The sequence below is a fragment of the Falco naumanni genome, chromosome 8 (assembly GCF_017639655.2).
Source record: "Falco naumanni isolate bFalNau1 chromosome 8, bFalNau1.pat, whole genome shotgun sequence".
Taxonomy (NCBI): Eukaryota; Metazoa; Chordata; class Aves; order Falconiformes; family Falconidae; genus Falco; species Falco naumanni.
In genome coordinates, this window is record NC_054061.1 from 42996176 (window position 1) to 43015313 (window position 19138).

The 19138-nt window shown below is 34.9% G+C and overlaps 1 protein-coding gene and 1 long non-coding RNA gene across 2 annotated transcripts in view; one reads left to right on the plus strand and one right to left on the minus strand.

Annotated features, from left to right (window-relative positions):
* LOC121092836 overlaps positions 1-1115 on the plus strand; it is a 56479-nt gene extending 55364 nt beyond the window's left edge. Inside the window, exon 3 of the long non-coding RNA XR_005829394.1 lies at positions 1013-1115. This is a non-coding gene — a long non-coding RNA (uncharacterized LOC121092836). The remainder of the gene's footprint in view (positions 1-1012) is intronic.
* Positions 1-19138, minus strand: part of LOC121092834 (sodium channel protein type 2 subunit alpha-like) — a 77829-nt gene that overhangs the window by 25695 nt on the left and 32996 nt on the right. Inside the window, exons 8-17 of the mRNA XM_040604436.1 lie at positions 16549-16609; positions 15151-15292; positions 14112-14318; positions 12962-13252; positions 12191-12571; positions 10502-10634; positions 9442-9680; positions 7499-7672; positions 6053-6409; positions 3725-4177 (exon numbers count right to left, since the gene is read on the minus strand). Of these exons, the coding sequence (XP_040460370.1) occupies positions 3725-4177; positions 6053-6409; positions 7499-7672; positions 9442-9680; positions 10502-10634; positions 12191-12571; positions 12962-13252; positions 14112-14318; positions 15151-15292; positions 16549-16609 (2438 nt within the window). The remainder of the gene's footprint in view (positions 1-3724; positions 4178-6052; positions 6410-7498; positions 7673-9441; positions 9681-10501; positions 10635-12190; positions 12572-12961; positions 13253-14111; positions 14319-15150; positions 15293-16548; positions 16610-19138) is intronic.

Sequence of the window (19138 nt, forward strand, 5' to 3'; positions counted from 1 at the left end):
CTAAGGTTTGTTTTACAGTTTTGGAGTTCCTGAGCTTAGAGGGTTGGGAGGTACTTCCCATTTCGTCTTTTTTAACAATTGCCTTAATTTTAGCCTTATCTTAGATTTTCCTGATTTCCATATTTCTTTCTTGCTTGAACTACTTTATTTATATAGCTTTAAAACACCCCAATTTATTTAGACTCCCTACATAGAATTTTTGCTTGAAATTATGTTTTATGTCTGTCTTTCTCAAAAAAAAAAAAAAAAGCAGCAAGTGGATTAAGTTTACAAAGAAAAAATTATTGATGATGAAGAGAAAAATTGATACAAATTATTTCCTAACTCCAGTCTCACAGACATACACAAACTTCATGAGTAGAATATAACTATATTACATCCATAGTCAGAGGAACATGCATAAAAAAAGATAATATTTGGTTTTTCCCAGGAGTGTATCTTTCATCCTATATTTTAGCTTCTTTTATATGAGAAAATTGGAATGTAAATTATAAAAACATTGTGAACAAACATGAAACAATTTATATCAAAAGGTATAAACATTTTAGCATACAAGTAATTGTATATATGTACTATTACAAAGGCATTGGTCAAATGAACATGAATAGAAAATGTTCATAACTACATGACAGCTAAAACCATGGTTCAACAGATGAACAGAGAAAGTCAAGTGAAGATTACCTTTCCATTTTCATAAAATCAAAGGCTGTTAACCTCTTTTAAACTTGGACAGTCTTGATGCTTAATAATTCAGGTAACGGTAATAAAAACCTAGAAAGCATGCAGGTTATGCCACAAAAGTAGTACAGAAAATATCAAAGACGTAACAAGGAGAGAGGAACATGTTGGAGTTGCTCTCAACCATGCTGTGACATGAGTCATGGGACTCAACTTACAGAGCGGCTGTGCATGTTTCCACTACATTGCAATGGATGGGGATAAAATAATTGTAGCTGAGTAGCATGCAGGCTAATCAATCTCAAAAGTGATCATATATGTATGATTTGTTTAGGTAACCTGTGTAAACATGCTGACACGTTGCTCTGCCTGGTTAAAAAGCACCAGATCTGCATTCTTGACTGATCCAGCTTGATTTTACTCCTGTGAGAAGAATGGTACGTAATGAAGTTACAACATGGTACCCTTTAGGTGTTTGAGTTCTGGAAACAGCTTAAGCATGGATTCCTACTTATTTTAAAATGTGTTTTTTTAGATACGTCACATATTTGAAAAACATAACATTCAAAGCTGTTGATTAGAGCTTTAAGCATATCCAAAGACACGCTGAAAGAGGGAAAAATTAGTAGAATATCTGAGGCTCACAGATGTATATTGGACTTGGGAGTAACATAAAAAAACCACCAAACCAAACAACCCCAACCAAAACAAAACAACAAAACTCCTTCCCCCAACCAAAAAAAACCCCAAAACCCAAAAAACAACAAACCAAAAAGACAGACAGATACACCCACATTATGCATATTACATCTTTAAGCATCCTTTGAATGTCAGCAATTAGATCTTTAAAATAACAGAAATACTTTTTTTCTTGCGTTAAATTTTCAAGGTTTTTCCTGGTTTTCACTAGTTGCTAAATATGTATCTAGGATACACTTTCAGAAACAAGCTGCAGGCAATACAAAACAACAACAAAAAAAATCAATCATACCATGTCAAACGTGAAAATTTCTGGGTAAGCAATTTCTCCCAGCATCATTAGCTTTTTTAACTGCATGACTTAAAAAAAAGTTTCAAACAGTTTATGGTGCATTATGGATTGTAACAGGTATATAGCAACATAAAAACGTAAACCCATGCCTAGCAATAAACCTGTAGTTTCCTCAAGTATTTCACATCTATCTTTTATTAATCTTCTGATACAAACCTAATCTCACTTCTCAACAATGATTTCTCAAAGGCTCATCAAATGATGTAGCTAACTCCAATACAAACTGCTCCCATTTAAAGGGAAGTTTGACAGAAAGACCTGAAATAATCTACAAAATGAAAGACAATTTCTTTACTGACTATGAACTAGTGTACATTAAATGATTTTTTTGTTGTTAATGTATGTGTCTCCTGTGGTTGTCTTTCAAGTATGCCAATCCTTAGCCACTTTTCCAAATTTGAGTGGAAGAATAGGCTTATGTTTAATCTTGATTATTAGAGGTAAGAAAAAATAGATTTTGTTACCCAATTCTTAAATATAAATTTCCAGGGAACGGTTAGATTTAGTACAGTTAACAGAGACAGCAAGAGTAAATTACCTGGGTCCATCAGATATTCCTTCCACAAAACATATTAAGAAGGCTAGTATCCTTTATTCCATTTAATAATACATAAAAGATGTAGCAGTTATTCGGCAGACATTATAGATGACTTACAAAGAGCAGTTAATCCTTTAAAGTTGTGAATGTTGTCTGCTTTGCTTTTAAGAGGCCTCTTGGTAATCTAAGGTTTCTCAACCAAGAGGTCAACATAATATAAGGAGTAACAGAACCTCCAAAAACTAGATGGAGGAATTCCAGTGTCAGGAAATGAGCTGCTGAAATAAAAAATGAGTGTAATACCATTGAAGACAGTGCACTACAGTAAAAGAAATACCTAAAGAGTCACCTTAATACACCTTTCAAATTTAAGTTTAATTTAATTGCACTTTGCTAGAACAAACTTTTTTTCTAAAATTTTGAAAGAATATGAGAAAATTCATTTCTATTCAAAACAAAACAGCCAAGAGCCTAAAAAGCTCACAATCAATCAATCAAATAAATAAAAAAATAAATAAAAAGAAAGCAAACCAATCCAGACAAAGCAATCCAAGTTGGAGTATGGCTGTTTGCAAAAGTACTGAAAGTCCATTAATGTCCTTCTGTCTTCAGGTGCCAGGGGAGTTGATATCAGACACAGTCTGAATTGGAGCCACAGGATAGCAAACTGAATTTTCAGTTTCTCTCAGGATCCTGCTGAAATCCATGATTTTGCTTTCCCCCCCTCAGTCTGCAGCTACTGACAAGTGACTACTTTCCTAAGTCTGACCCAGTTTATGGTCAGGCAGTTGCCTTTGAAGTGACTGGTTCAAAGTTTCCACAAACAAGCAAGAAATTATTTTTTTTTGTTCAGTAATTTATTTTTTCACATCATTTTTACTTGACATAGTCACCTTAAAATACTGATGCTCCCTTGGCTTTCCCCCATCACTTTAACTTCAGAATTAAAAAAAAATGTTGTTATTGCTCTCATTAGCCTGAGTTAGCACCAGCACAAGTAATGCTGATTTCTGTAGAATTCAGTAAGCTTTAAAAAATCAGATGCAAATGGTATTATTATTGTTTATTACTATCTCCTCTAATATTTTAAAATAGTTTAATTTCATCCTTACTTCATGGAAATATTATGATTATATATGTGTATATATATATATACACACACAAGTCTTTTGTCTGTTTATCCTTTACCTATATACTATTTTGTCTATCCAACTAAAAATTTGGAAGAACTTCTTTTTCAAAACCCCTTTATAAATGCATCCATTTACGTTTATACAGTTCTGCTTGGATTTCCCACTCTCTTTAGCTCCACTTTCCCACTTCAGTTTATTCACTCAGTATAGTCCAACAATCTCAAATCACAATTGCTTTCTATTTTTAAGCAGGAAGAGCCATACTATGAAATACTACAATTTGTGTAATTCATTCATAAATAATATAAAATATTTAAATTTTACCTCCTTGCTTTCCTCCAAATCTGATTCACTGCTAAACTCTTCTGTATTTAGATGTTCAAAATCGGATTCTCCCACAGCTATTGGTACGGTGACAGTAAGGCTTGGGTTGTTTATGAACGATGTATAATCACTGTCACCTACAACAGTGGCCATTCCATTTTCATTTTTGTGGTAATTCTTATCTATCCTTATTTCAGCGATGGTACAGTTGGAAATGCAATGGTCTCTCTCATCATTCAGCTGATCTGTTACTGGTCTTTGATTTACAACAGCTTGTTTCCTCCAGCAAGACTTCTGAACACATTCACCCGCTTTTTTCTTCACATAATCTATTCCCTTCTGAATTCTTGCAACAGCAATCTGTAAGTTGTTCATTTCATTGTCATCATCTGTACATGAAAGGCTGTCTGAACTAAATGAACTCAGCAGCAAGGCCAGAAAAAGGTTCAATACCTAAAAAAACCCAAAAGACAACAGAGCTGAATTTTCTCAATTTTTCATTCACATGCTTCTCTGCCCCATTACGAACTTAGGCTTCATGTTCTCCTTTGCTGGGTATGATTCTCGGAATTACACAGTAAATAAAAAGTATATGCAATTTAAGCACAACACCTGCTCCATACCCCAAAGCAGGTTTTTTTTTTTTCTAGTTTTGCATTGCTGTATGTCTATGAAGACACTTGTACATTCTTTTTCTGCTCATGTTTGTAGATCAGAAATGTACTGACTGAACAGCTCCAGAAACTGTACTTCTCTGGCACAGCGAAGCACTCTGCAACAGAAGAAATTACTGATCTGTGCAGAAAACAGCTTTCTTAAACACCGATCCAAACTCAGACAGGTATTTTGCTGTATGCAACTTTAAAACTGTGAAGTACACCCTGCCTCCTAACCCTCAAATCATCCTCTTCCCACAGCAAGACAAAACATAGAATAGATACCAGTTATACAAGCCCAGAATTTACCAGAAGCAAAAATGGTACTAGGATAGCCAAAGAAGCAGAGTACCAGCTCTTAAAGCCTTCCGATCAGCTCTTCCATGCAGCTTTGAAGACAACAGGTTAAAGCTATGTGTTGAGAACACAGAAAGACAACTGGAGCCCTGAACATGCAGCCAGGCCTGTCTGTTCATGTAAGAAATTCTACTTGAGCTATGGCATAAAATCAGAATACAGTAAATATTGTGGAAAAAGTCAGACATGGATACTTCATTCCACAAAGTTCTATCTTCTGGTTTAGAAAAGTATTTAAGGAAGATGTTTTGTTTGGTCAACCAATTTCACAGTTCTCTTTACTATAAGAAAAATAGATCTGCAGAAAAACCTGAAGCAAGTAGCTCTGCTACTAGTAGTAAGTGCGACTGGTTTAAAGATAACTAGCTTATTCCTGTTGTTAGAAATTTTATTCCTAAAGAATGCCTCCAGGATAGCTAATTTAAAATCTCTTTTGCTACTGACAGTTGCCTAAAGAAAAGATGTAGAAGAACAGAGGAAGACTCAGTAGGCAACGAGATAAGCAGAGCAAAAGGCAGAGCAATGAAGGCCTCAAATACTAGTGAGTTAATATAATACATATTTTAAAAGTCAAATTTATACGCGGTAATGTACAAACTGGTACAGATCTGATGCTTTCCTCTGAAAGAGGAAAATAAGATATCATACAGACCTTTTAAAAGTGTCTTTAAAAAGCACTTAAGAAATAGGAAGCAAAAAGGTGAAGAGGTGAAAGACAACATTAAGTACTTGAATTTTTTTCTGCAGAACTGCTGCCTTCCAATTTGAGTTTCCTTACCCCATTTATGCAAAAATGTTGGCTGTGCAGCCAGCAGGGCTCAAAATGACTTAAATTTTAGAGTCTAAGAATGTAAAAGCAGTCTTATACACAGGAGAGAGCAGAAAAAGTAAAAAAAACCCACAACAAACAACCTGGCTATGTGTGATTTGAAGTGATGCCTCAATAAGTTAGAGAGAAAAAGCTCTGCTATGTCATCTTCTGCAGACAGCAAACTCCCATCCTGGGAGCATAACACTTGGGGCGCCTTTGCTCTTCTTGCTCTCTCTAGAACACAGGATGCTTCTCTCTCTCACCCATATCCTCTGAATTGCAAACCAGACCCCTGAGGGGGCCCATCCCCCAAGCTGAGGATACTCTATAGGATCAGAAATCTAACAAACAGAAAACTCTGCTTCAGAGCCCATACTTGTAACAAATTCAAAATAAGAAAAAAAATATTTAAATAACACATTTAATAATGCTTAAAAAACTTAATTACTCGTTCTTTTATCATTCTTTCTTTAGACGAATTATCAGACTACTTGGGGTACATACCACAAGGTTTCCAATCACCATGACCATCATGAAGACAGTAAGGCACATGGGTTGGCCTGCGACCTGCATGCAGTCCCACATTGTTTCTATCCATTCTCCACACAGCACTCTGAATACGATCAAGAAAGAGTGGAAAAAATCATTCATGTGCCAGCGTGGAAGTTTACAGTCACTGGAGATCTTGCAGACACATTCCTTGTAGCTTTTCCCAAACAGCTGCATCCCAACCACAGCGAAAATGAACACAATGATGGCCAGCACCAGGGTCAGATTCCCCAGAGCCCCCACTGAGTTGCCAATAATTTTTATCAGCATATTTAGAGTTGGCCAAGATTTTGCCAATTTAAAGACTCGCAACTGAAAAACAAAAATACAGAGAGATATTATTTGCAGTAGTTAAAAACCACTATAGAAATAAATGACAGATTATGAACTATTGACTTTCAGCAATAAAAAAACCCAAGAAATTTTAACAGGATTCCATCAACCATAAAACTTACACAGAAACAGAGAGTTTAATAAAATCCACACTTCTAAAGCTTGGTTGCATTTGTTCAGATAGTCAATTCTGAACATGGCATATATCTCAAATATTATGTGCAGAAATTACCATATTTTTTTTTTTAAAAAAAAAGCTCAACAGAATTCTACTGAAGGAAAATAAAGGATTCTGAAATCCTTGAAGAATGGGGTCTTCCAAAGGAATATTGCCTCCAAAAATGTAAAAGGATCAGAGAGACTCACAGTCTGAAAATAAAAGCCTCACACAAGACAAAGTAAAACATTTCAACTTATGAAGAGGAGAAAGTGTAACACATATTCTTTCTTACTGATAACCCACTCAAAAGAATAAAGGTATTAAATATTTTTTGGTTTCAGATAAAAGCAAAATGGAAATGCAAAATGCAAAGAGATGACAGGGAAAGAATGTCAAATAGTTAATTTCTCAATTTTAAAATAAATATATTTTTTAATAATATAACACCTTTATTTTTTGCCAAGGGGGGGGGGGAAATCAATCTTTTTTCAAAATTAAAAAAATATTATTTTTATCATTCCTGTTGTTTTAAAACAACACTTCTAGCTTTTTTGAAATTTCCAGATATGGAAGTAGACAGAAGACTACAAATGGTTTATTTATATCTCTCAATATGTTCTACATAAATTCTACATTTAATTGTGCTTTCCTCATACACATTAAAACAATTACAATAAAATTACATCTTTCCCTTGAAAAAATACTTAGTTGCTTCTGAATCATAAAATGGCACACCACTATTCATTGATAACATAAATAATTTTGTAAAATGCACCTGCAGAAATATCCTGTGACACTTTGCCAAAAATATACATATTACTGAAGTGGCTTATGAGTACAGTTTAAATACAAACAATATAATAAAGCATTAATTAATGTAGATATATTATTATAACTAATTTATTTACCAATCGAAATGATCGGAGAACAGATAATCCATCCACAGTTGACAGAAAAACCTCCACCAAACTAAGGGTAACTATGAAACTATCAAAAATATTCCAGCCAACTTGGAAATAATAAAAAGGATGCATGGCAATTATCTTGAGAACCATTTCTGCTGCAAAAATTCCAGTAAAAACCTGAAGAAAGAACGTTTATTGTTAGTTTGCAGATGAGTTGAACCAACAGATAGAGAACAACTTCAGTAAGAAGTAACAACCCTCTCACAGTGCAGTATCAGTAAGGAAAATTATCACAACCTGAACCTCACGGAGAAGGGAAGTGGCACCATCAAAATGAGCTGCAGCAGAACTCTGTTAATTTTAGCTAAACCCAAGATACATTTAGTATTTACACATTATACATTCCTAACAGTCCTCCTGTTTTCTCCTGACATCTGTCATCCATCTCTCAGCAAGATAACGGCTGCTCTTGCCACAACGAAAGCTGCTTTAACAAACGTATGTGGAAAAAAAAGGAACTGGTCATAAATTGGAGAGTGATGCACTATTAAATGAAGTTTTTGTGAGAACTCATAGATACAGTAAGCATATCTTCTCTCTCTAGCTGCCAAAAAAAGGCTAATTATGCTGAGGCTTGTGTTTGAAGTAAAACTTTCTGCCTTTGAATGCCTCTGATGATTTCTGAAGCAGAAGGCAAGCAATGCCTCTGAAATAAATTCACTGTATTTACTTGTAGGTGTGTGACCACTAGTATCTAGAGAACTGCATAAATTATTATCTTTTACTAGAAAGATGAACAAACTTAAAAAAACCCCCATAAACGGGCATTTGAGTGTCATTAAAAGATAGTGCTGAACAGTTCAAAAAGCAAGAAAATCAACTGCTGAAACTACACTTGTATTATGGTGGCATTTCAGCTGACAGAGTAAACACAAATTCTTATCGGCATGAAGCAACACCTACACTCACACAGCTCAAAATTCGATTTACATTAAGCTACTTCATTACCTATGAAAGGAAAAAATGGTTGTGTTTCCTGGGTAAAACATGCGGGCATCATCACAAGACAACCCTCTGCAACAGCTATTGATCCTCACCTATTTGTCTTCCCTGTCTTTCTCCTCAAATACATCCTGGATCTATTTTAAACAGCAACATGACATGGTTATCTTCCATAGATAATAATCTCTGACTCCAGATTAAGGTGAAAACATTGAACTATATCTGTATTGTCTACAAAAATAACAACTCTGGAATTGAACCTGAATATGCTCCCAACATATTAGAATTTCATATGTCCTAATAACTGAATTATTTTATTCTTTTCCAACATCATAATCACCAGAATTACCACTTACTATAAGCATAGGTTAAGAAGTACAGCAGATAACACTATTTATGTTATTGTCATTTTAAAACAAACAAACCAACCATACCAAACAAAACCTACAGACTACATCCACTAGGCAACAAAACCCAACCATAGCAACAGACACATTTGGAACGAGTCACACAATCTTTTGCCTTCCAAATGGTTATGGACCAATCAAAGCAATGGAAATACAAAAGTAACACAAAAAAATAACAGTGCAAAATAATAATCCAAAATACCACTCAGCTCTTGTGCTATCAATGGTAATTACGGAAAAAAGGATCAAATTTGGCTCCTATTTTTTTTTTGCAATAACAAACAAAACCAAATCAGAGTTCTTTTGGTTTCATGTCATTCAAACTCTGGTTGTTGAAAACTTTATTTGCAGAAATTTTAATACAGAAATCAAACTCTGATATACAACATATCTCAAATGATATTTTTAGACTATTTTTGGTATAACTAAAACTTCAACATCTATTTTATGAGACCATAACAAAAATAATAAAAATAATTTATTTCCAAGAGAAATCAAGTTCCAACTGTATCAAATAATATAGTTCGAGGGACTTACCAGATTTCCTATTTTAAGTACATTATAGAAAGCATCAGTCATTGGATGATGTTCCATGGCCATAAACAGCGTGTTTAAAATTATGCAAACAGTGATAGCCAGATCAACAAACGGATCCATTACTATAAATCCAACTACATTCTTTACTTTTAACCAGGGCTCCCAACAATCCCAAATTAAGAAAGTGTGGGCAAACTTATACCAGCAAGGTGGACATTTTTGTCTGGATTCTTCAAGTTCTGAGAAAAAAAGAAATGTATAGTGAACAACTTTTTGAGAAAGTGAAGACAATTTTTTGTTTATCTTTTATTTTTACATTTTAATTTTTATTCACAGAACCATTAAGGATGTTTGGAGGAACCTCCTCAGATTTCCAGGGACTTAACCTATTACTGCTGACTGAAAAGTTTTTAGAAAGCGAGAAGAAAAACCTCAAGAGTTTTGAATTAATAATTGAAAAAGTTGTCTATTTTTAATATCATATGATCTTTTTTTAAAAAAACAAACCACCTGTTTACGCTTACATTTAGGGATAGTTTTCACAGTAAAACTTCCAACTTCACAGTCCTCTCAAATGTGTATTTATTTATTTTTGGAAAGAATAAGATTAATTTCACCATGATTAAGTATTTGAAAAGTACTCAAGCTTCTTCAAGAATTTCACTAGTAATACATTCACTGTTCCAAATAATCCTACTACAAATTTCCTTCTCCTTTATTAATTAAGGCCTGGCCTTTAATTTTCTGTAACATTTTTACAGTATAGTTAGTGGAAAATTTATCACAAGGCATTTTTCCAATAACTGTATTGCTATACATGAACAACTAGTATAAAACACATACACATGATCTGTTTTAATTAGAATGTGTTTGTTAGCTTAGCCTGCTTATCAGATTCCTTCGTTTCTTTTTTCACTATGTACATGCATTTTGTCATTCAGTTTATGTATTTTTCATGGCTTCACATTTTTTGGCTTCTGTATTTGCACTGTGATATAATACCTTGAAACAAGTATAAGACTATGTCAAGGAAGCTCATGTATCTGCAGTTATAACACACCTTCCATTGTATTTGTGATAATGCCAGCTATACTCATGGCTCTCTGCCTTAAATTGGGATCCTCCAGCAGCTCCACCGGTATTTGGTATGAACTTGTACGCCTCTTTTTCATTTCTATTTCTGTAGTAGTGCTCTAGGAAAAGAAAGAGAGTGTGTGTGTGTAAATTAAATTCATCTTTAGAAATACCACAAAAGAGGTATCAGAAAGACTTTTCAACTTTATTGAATCCACAGTATATGAAGTTTTGTATTTAAATGCTCTCACACCAGACTTTTTTCCATTATACATATAACATAAGCCTAGTATTTTTTTAATGGCTATTTTCATGTTATACTTACTGTTAACACTTATAAGATACTAAAAAAAGACTTTGATATTTAGGTCCCAGATTACCATCACATTACAGTTAAGTACCACTAACTCCACATTAGACATAAACAAATTTTGGAGGCCATAGCCAAGGAAACAAACCAAGACTATTGCAGCACTGGAAATGGAAAAATACCCAGTTCCATGCTTCATCTACCAATACATTATTTCTAAACTACTTCAGCCACAAGACACTTACAATAAGTGATTTATGCTAGGAAGTTTTCTGCAATAACAATTACTGAAAGTAAATTTTATAGGTCAGTCTTGATCTTTGTACCCATTCAAAATCATTTTAAAGGGTATCTTTTACAGTGAATAGCTATAATTTCTGACTTATTTTATGAATTTCACCTGAAGAAACAAAAGAAGTCTGACTTAACTGACCCAAAAAAAAGGATTTTTAAAAAACGTTTTTTATTAAAAAAAAATTGACAGCTGTGTTGTATCATTGAACATAGCTCAATTATCAACAGCATGGGCAGACTTCTTTTCAGTAAATTAAATAAATGCATGAAAATGCAAGTATAATAAACTACAGAAAATTATAACTACAAGGAATGTGATTGGTGTGCTTTCAGATGCTGTGACCCATGTAAAAATTTTTGTTTCAATAAAATAAGGTTTCTAGGAAAAAAAAATATGCTATGGATCCCCCTCTGCTCCATTCCTAAAGCAGACTGAGGGAAAAGGAAAAAGTCACCCATTTCTCCTTCTGGTTCACTTGCCTGTACTTTTTTTAAAATTTAAATTATACCCTGATCCTAGGCAATGAGAAACTCAGATCATATCTGAGACCCAGGAGAAAAAAAAGCTTTCAGAGCTTCTAAAATGTCAACAACCTTAAAGACTACACTACTTTGGACGACACCATTTATATGAATGGGGAACCAGCAGATTACTGACAGAAAATTAGGAAATACATTTAAAGGAAGGCTAAAGCCATAAAGAAAAAAATCGAAACAACATAATATGCAGAATGTTTTGAAAGCTGAGCATCCTATTTTGGGTTCTATAACAGATTTAGCAATGGAACATTACTAATTTGATTCACTACACAGATGCATGCACATCCTTGCTTTGCAGGTATATAAACCCATGCTACTTTGTTGCCTTTCATCTTCTGCTACCTCGTTCCCTTTCACTTTCATGCTTCAGCCTCTCGCTTCTGAGTGAGCCACGGTAAACCTATTTCATGACAGTAGGACAGGCAAAAGCATTCACAACTTCTCAACAATTTTCAAAGCATTTAATTCCATTAAAACACTGTCTCCTGCAATAAAGAAAGGTCACAAAACCTGGAGTAATTTAAAACTTACGTTGTCATCAGTTGTTGGTTTATCTACTATCACCTCTGGCAGAAGCTGTCCAGTAGGCGACAGTAATCCTGGTGGTCCATCCACTAACGAAACCACCCCATTGCAATCCACAGTGCTGTGCATCTTCCCATTCACTGGAAACAGTGTCAGCCTTCTTGATGGTCTACTAGCCTGACTAATGTTACTACTGCGCCGTTCACCGAGTCTGTGCGGCAAAAAGAGAGAACCTCTTCTGCTCCCATTATCCTCAAAGGTACTGTGCTCGTCATCAGCAAAGTCATTTTCAGATCCTACCTCTCTTCCATATCCCCTAAAACTGAAAAGACTTGTTCTGCTACTACGTCTGGGAGAGAACAGGGAGCCACGAACACTCAGTAAAGACTGCAAAGGAAACATAAGCAAAATGACCAGCTGAAGATTTCAAGTATACAAAATGCATGTCTATGTATGAAAAAAAAAAAAAAAAGCAGTAATTTATATTGCTCCGGAATCTGTCAGTATTATTTTTAATACAGTGCCTTATGTAGACTTCAGACATGTACACTAGAGATGAAAGTCATCTGAACAGGTAGATTTACAGTATACCTAAAACAATTATTGGAGAGAAATAAATGAACATGCGTAAGGCCCCATTTTTTTCCATCTCTGTATTAAAGAGAAAAATCAAGACTTCTAGAAATTCTAACGATCCATTTAAACATGCATTATCTTAAAACATATCAACACCCTTCATCTTCTACACTGATACATTATACTTAATATTCACAGTACCTGGTGGGGTGATGTGAACGGCTTCCCATAAGAAAGTCTGTTCCCATCGAAAGAAAAACGGAAACCTTTCTTTTTGATACTGCCATCTGATTCAGATTTTGGAAGCTTTTCATCCTTCATGTCATCCTCTTCTCCAGAAAGCTCTCTCTGCCTTCTTTTCTTCCTCCTATTTCTCCTTTCTTTGGCACTTTTTGAGCTAAGCTTAGATGCTTCTGAAGAACTATCTGAGGGTCCATCAATCCCACTTTCACCGCTGTACTCGGTCATCTCTGCTGCAGCCACTGCTATTGCCTGCCACAGCAATTATTTAATGCTACGCTTTAAAAATGACACCATTTTTAAAAGAAAGCTATAGTCCTTGTCCCTAAGATTGATATCAAATTACCTCTACATGTGTGACAAAGGCCTAGATGGATTTGTGCAAAACTTCAAATGTCATTCTGTAATATGAATTAAAATAAAAGGACAGTTATGAAACTTCCAATTTGGAGTTCTAATTTGCATCCATATCATGGAGTCAGCCCGCATTGTGTACAGCCACAAAGTTCATTAGAAAATACATAAAGAATAATGACTTTATTAGAGTGTAAACAATTGCAAACAAAAGCTACACACAGTCATACTTCAGTCTGTATTAAGTCACACTTCAGTCTTAATTTAGTAAACTAATTTTAACTGTTATTTTAAGTAACAGCTTCCTGAAGCTGCTCTTAGGAAAAAATTCTGGGATACTACTTCCAGACTTTGATTCACTGGTGGTAACACAAGTAGCAAAAATTAGTCAGAAATTTATGCGTAAAAATATTTTAAACTCTAATCAAGGCTTGAAAAATATTTCACCAGTACTGCAATTATTTCTAAGCTTAGCATTTGGAAAATTATCATGACAGATTACTAAATACTACCCCTAGATAAGATATATTAATTTTAAAACTATTATTCTGATTTGGGAAGTACTTTTGTTTTCAATTCAGAAATTCATTAACACTTTAGACACTTAAAAGGCAATGAAAATCCATGAAGTTGTCTCAAGTACTTGTAAGGTAGCTAAAAGAATGTTGGAGGTTTTAATATGTTAATTATTGGCTTTGTTTTGAATTAATAGCACACAAAAGAATATACTAAAGCTCAAACTCTTGTCAGAAAATACCTGAGCTTCTTCTTGCTGCTTCTTCAGCTGCTCAAGCATCTGCTGCAAGTCTGCCTCCCTCTGTTCTGCTTCAACCATAGTTGCTTGATTTTGTTCTTCATAGGCCATGGCAACCACGGCCAAAATCAAGTTAATCAAATAGAAGGAACCGAGAAAAATGACCAGAACAAAAAATATCATGTATGTTTTGCCAACAGCTCGTAGTGTCTATAGGAGAAAAAGAGAAATGATCCATCTGGTGAAGACATGCATCAGTTCTGCAGTTCATAAGCATTTACCGAATTTGAAAAGTGCAAAACTATTACTGAGTTGCTCTTCCTTTCATAATAAGGTCATACAAGCTTTCTGAATTACATAATTAAAGGGAGCATTCATATGTGTAAAAAAATGTTTAAGGATCATGCTGCTTTGAGACAAACCTCTTAATGCCTAATAATCTTGAAAAGGATGTGAAATCAGAGTAACTAATGTAAATCACACATCACAGATTGGATGCTTAGTATGCTCACCACACATTAGAATGCTTTCCCCTTGAAATAACCAAAGAATTAAAGATGGCACAATTGATTAAATAATTGAAAAATAATATTTATTATAATTAAAATATTATATCACACCGTATAATGAAAAGCTATGGTAATAAAAGTAATTTATATCAAGATATGCATTCTTAGTTATCAAAAATAGGATTCCAAGTACAGAAATTAAGATTCAGATTTTGCTGTCACAGAGTATTTTTACAGTTTAAACTTAAGATTAAAGGTTTTGAAAATAAGATCTTATAATAAGGCACAAAATGAGACGTACACTGGAAAAATTAAATAAAGGATCAAAAACACTCATGTGCCTTTTCAGAAATCATGTGAGATTCTGTAGTAAGTGTCCATGTCTGCTTAATTCTGCAATTGAATTTGCATCCTTTGATACTGTTCATTTTCAATTCCTAATAGCAATGGTATGTAATATAAATATGAATGGCCTTTCTGTGTTTGCTTTGGGGCTGATAAGACACTAACCACAATTTTTACTATACACTCACTAGCCGATAAAGATTTTCCCAGTAGTCCTGTGTCATCAGTCGAAACAGTGACAAGAAAGCCCAACTGAATGTGTCAAAACTAGTGTATCCATAGTTGGGGTTTCTACCAGCTTTCACACAGATAAACTCTTCTGGACATTTACTAGGAGAAAAAAAAAAAAAGAAAGAAAAAGTAAAGCAATGCATATTTAAAAATCATTTAACACTAAAATTGTTTTTAAATTATTGTACCTTGACCTTCTAATGAAGGTTCATTAGAAATAATCTGTGAAAGGGACTGCTATTTGTGGGTTTACATTTTAAAAATCAGTGAGGAAATGAAAAAGTATTCTTTAAAAAAAAACAGAAAAGAGCAAACAAGTAAATGAAAATTTTTCTTCATACCTTCTTTCACCATTACAAACAAAATAAAATTTATGCCCAACAGTTTGGTATTACCTCTGTAGATAACTCTTCAATGAAAACAATATATTTACTTAACACAGAGATTCCCTAAGGTGAATAATTCCATGCAAAAAAAGAAGAAGAAAGTGAGTACACTTATTTTATACCGAATTTTGTCAGGTAGGGCTGACAGCAGGGCTGGCATACCAGATTTCTGGGTTTCTTCAGGTTTTTGAATTAGGTCTAGTCAAATCAAATTCTACCAATTCCTCAACAGCAAATAACCATCATAGTAATAATACTTTTATTTCCTGAAACGGTACGTATCAGTTTCAGTTATGATTACATCCTTGAAGGGTAAATGAGATTCTTGCCTCCAAAACTGCTCTAGAAAAATGCTATAAAGTTTTCCTTTCATATATGTGCGTGTATATTTGATGCATATTTACACACACACACATAAAATTATCTAAATTACTTACATATATATGAAATGTTTACAAAAACCCATTTAAGTACATCTGTTTTAAAGACATAACCAACCAAAACCAAAGGATGGACTGATATATCATTAGAATATAGAATTATGTGATTTGGTTGCAAAGAGTTGTCACAAAAAGAGAGCAAGACAGTGCCGTGCATGCAATCCAGAGACAGAAGAACGCTGAAGATGTCTTCCAAAAGTTGCTCATAAGTCTCAGTACCCCTTGCCTATTTTAGAGACGAGAAATGGCATGAAACCCACGATAAAGAAGTATGTTCTTAAGTCATTGATAATGCAATATCTACTTGCTTAAATGGAATTTTCTGGTTGCATAAAAGGCTTTAAAAGAAATTTACAGCAAAGTCTTTTCTCATTTAACATTTTTACTCATTCAAGTGTTTATTTACCATGAACCACGACCACATGTTATTGACTGTGTAGTTAGGTGGATAAAATAGCTTTTTAAGTTCAGAGTGATATGTTTTGCATTTTGTTTAGACAGGTAGTATGTAATCTTTAGTGTACCTTACCCTGCATCTGAGCTATTGCCACAAAGCAGATAATCATTTTCTCCTATGCGATAGAAATGACCTAAAAAATAGGAAGCAACATGATCATAAATGGAAGGAGTATCATTTTATTTTGTGACGATGAACTTATGTTCATTATCCTGGTTTGAATATTCATAATCTCCCATTCATGTTTTCCCAATAATGGGTTCAAATACTGGCACAACCTTACTGGCAAATAAAGTTGCATAATTAAAGAATAAAATAAAAACACAATGTAAAAAGAAAATCCTAGAACAATTGCATATTCTCTTCTTGAGTCATAGCAAACACTGAGTATCTTTCAAAAATCTCATGTTCAATAAATGAGAGGACAAAGCTTAAAACTACGTCTCTTATTCAGTAGATTGTAATCAGACAATTAAAACCTATCTTATTTAAAATGGACCTATTTACAATGGTTGGCCAATAGTTTTGAAGTCAAAGCTACATTAACTAGCACATCCTGTGACTGAAAATATGAAGAAAGCATTTACAAGGAAGATGAATGTTCCAATGACAATGTCATAGCAGCTGCTGTACTATGAACAACTTCACAGAATTTTTCTCTTCATTTTAAGCTGGCAGCCTTCAGAAATAAAGCATTGTATTTTGTTATTACTGATTAACAACTGTGCTGTCAAAAAAAAATAAAAGATAATACAGGTAGAAGGATGATAACAAATGGGAAGAAGTTGATACAAGTGAGGGCAGATGCCATTCAGAGGCATCTAAGCAGGCTGGAAGGTGGGCTGACGAGGCACATAAAGTTCAGCAAAGACAAATGCAGAGCTGGGTGCCTGGGAAGGAAGAGCCCCTTGCAGTGATCCAGGCTGGGAGCTGGCTGACCGGGCAGCAGCTCTGCAAAAAGGCCCCGGGAGCCTCGGCAGACAGACAGCAAGGTGAAGGTGAGCCAGCAGCACCCTGGCAGCCAGGAAGGGCAACAGCCCCCTGGGCTGCACGAGCAGAAACACAGCGAGCGGAGTGAGGGAAGTGACAGTGCCCCTCCGCTCAGCACCCCCTATCCTGTACCTGGAACTGTGTGCCCAGGTCTGCCCTCCCCAATGCCAGAAAGACACTGATAAAGCGGAGCAAGTTCAACAGAGGGACACCAAGGTCATGAGAGGGCTGGAACATTTGCCCTGTGAGGAGAGGCTGAGGGACCTGACCTTGTTCAGCCTGGCGAAGGGAAGGCAGTGGGGGGAGTTGGTAGAAAGCATCTGGCAACTACAGGGAAGTTATCAAGGGGACAGAGCCAGGTTCTTCTCACTGGTGTGTGGCAGGAGTATGACTGGCAATGGGCATAACTTGAAACAAGCAAGGTTCTGACTGCATATAAGGAGAAACTTTTCACCATAAGGATAGCCAGGCATTGAGATCTGGAAAAGCAACAGCGATCTGAAAAAAAACTCTTATCCCAACTAAACTACTCTTCTGTTATCCTCAACTAATATCCTCAATGTACCTTCCAAGGTGGCAAAAGGCTTTGATTTTCATGGGGTAAAAAACTATTGCAGTATTTAAATGGTCAGAAACAGCCATGGGATGAAGAATATATGAAGACAGGAGGATTCTAAACCAAACAAATCAAATCTAGTGATGCCAAAATTCTACCATTTAAGAACAGTGCTTATACAATGTTAGAAAAATTGCAGTCCTATTACTTCCATAACATCTTCAGAGCTGGCAAAAACTCTGAATGTTCAGCTATTGATCTAAATGCCAGGTGCCAATACTTTTAACATGGATCCAAGAGCAGTACACATTTTCAAGAAGTGAATCTGGCCTTATTCCTTAATAAAAGAGAATGCACAGATGTTAAGTCACTAGAGGGTATCACACTCAGCCACAGCTGATCACCATATGATATGCTGAACAAAATCCACTCTGTTTTCACATCCCTCCTTAGACAAATAAACTAGCTAAAATGATATATTGCACAGAAACGTAAATACAGTCACAGAATCTCCCGAACTTTAACAATTCAGAACCATAGAAAGCAAATCTGAAAACAGATAAAACAGCAGAGAACTTAAATGTCCATTTCTAAGCAAGGAAGGAAATATGACTCATCAAAAACTGTATTTTCTTTAACTTTTGGATCAGTGAGAAGGAAAACTTGCACCCCTTATTCTACCAATTTCTTTTCACTTTAAATACACTACCTTTACAATTACTTATTGAGCTAGAGCCTGTAGATCCACTTCCAGCACAAACCCACAAATGAATATTAATCAAATTTTTGGCAATTAACAGTTGTTCTACTACATCTCACAGTTCATCGTGTATTACCACTTTACCGGTGTTATCACTTAAAATGACACAAATACAAAAAATTAATATCTGTGTGTTTCTAAAGCAGCCTGAATTTTATCACTTCAGTCTACAGAGATTAAGACTGTGGAAAAATATCTGAATAAAGAGGTCTTTGCCAGTCCTCTTAGTAACAACAATAGGTCCTACAGATGAATACCATCTCCTTCCCTAGGTGAGTGCTTTATTTTCACAGAGAGCAATTGGTTTCCTACCTCTACCTAATAATAAAATCACATCTTAACTATGAAATCTCTCT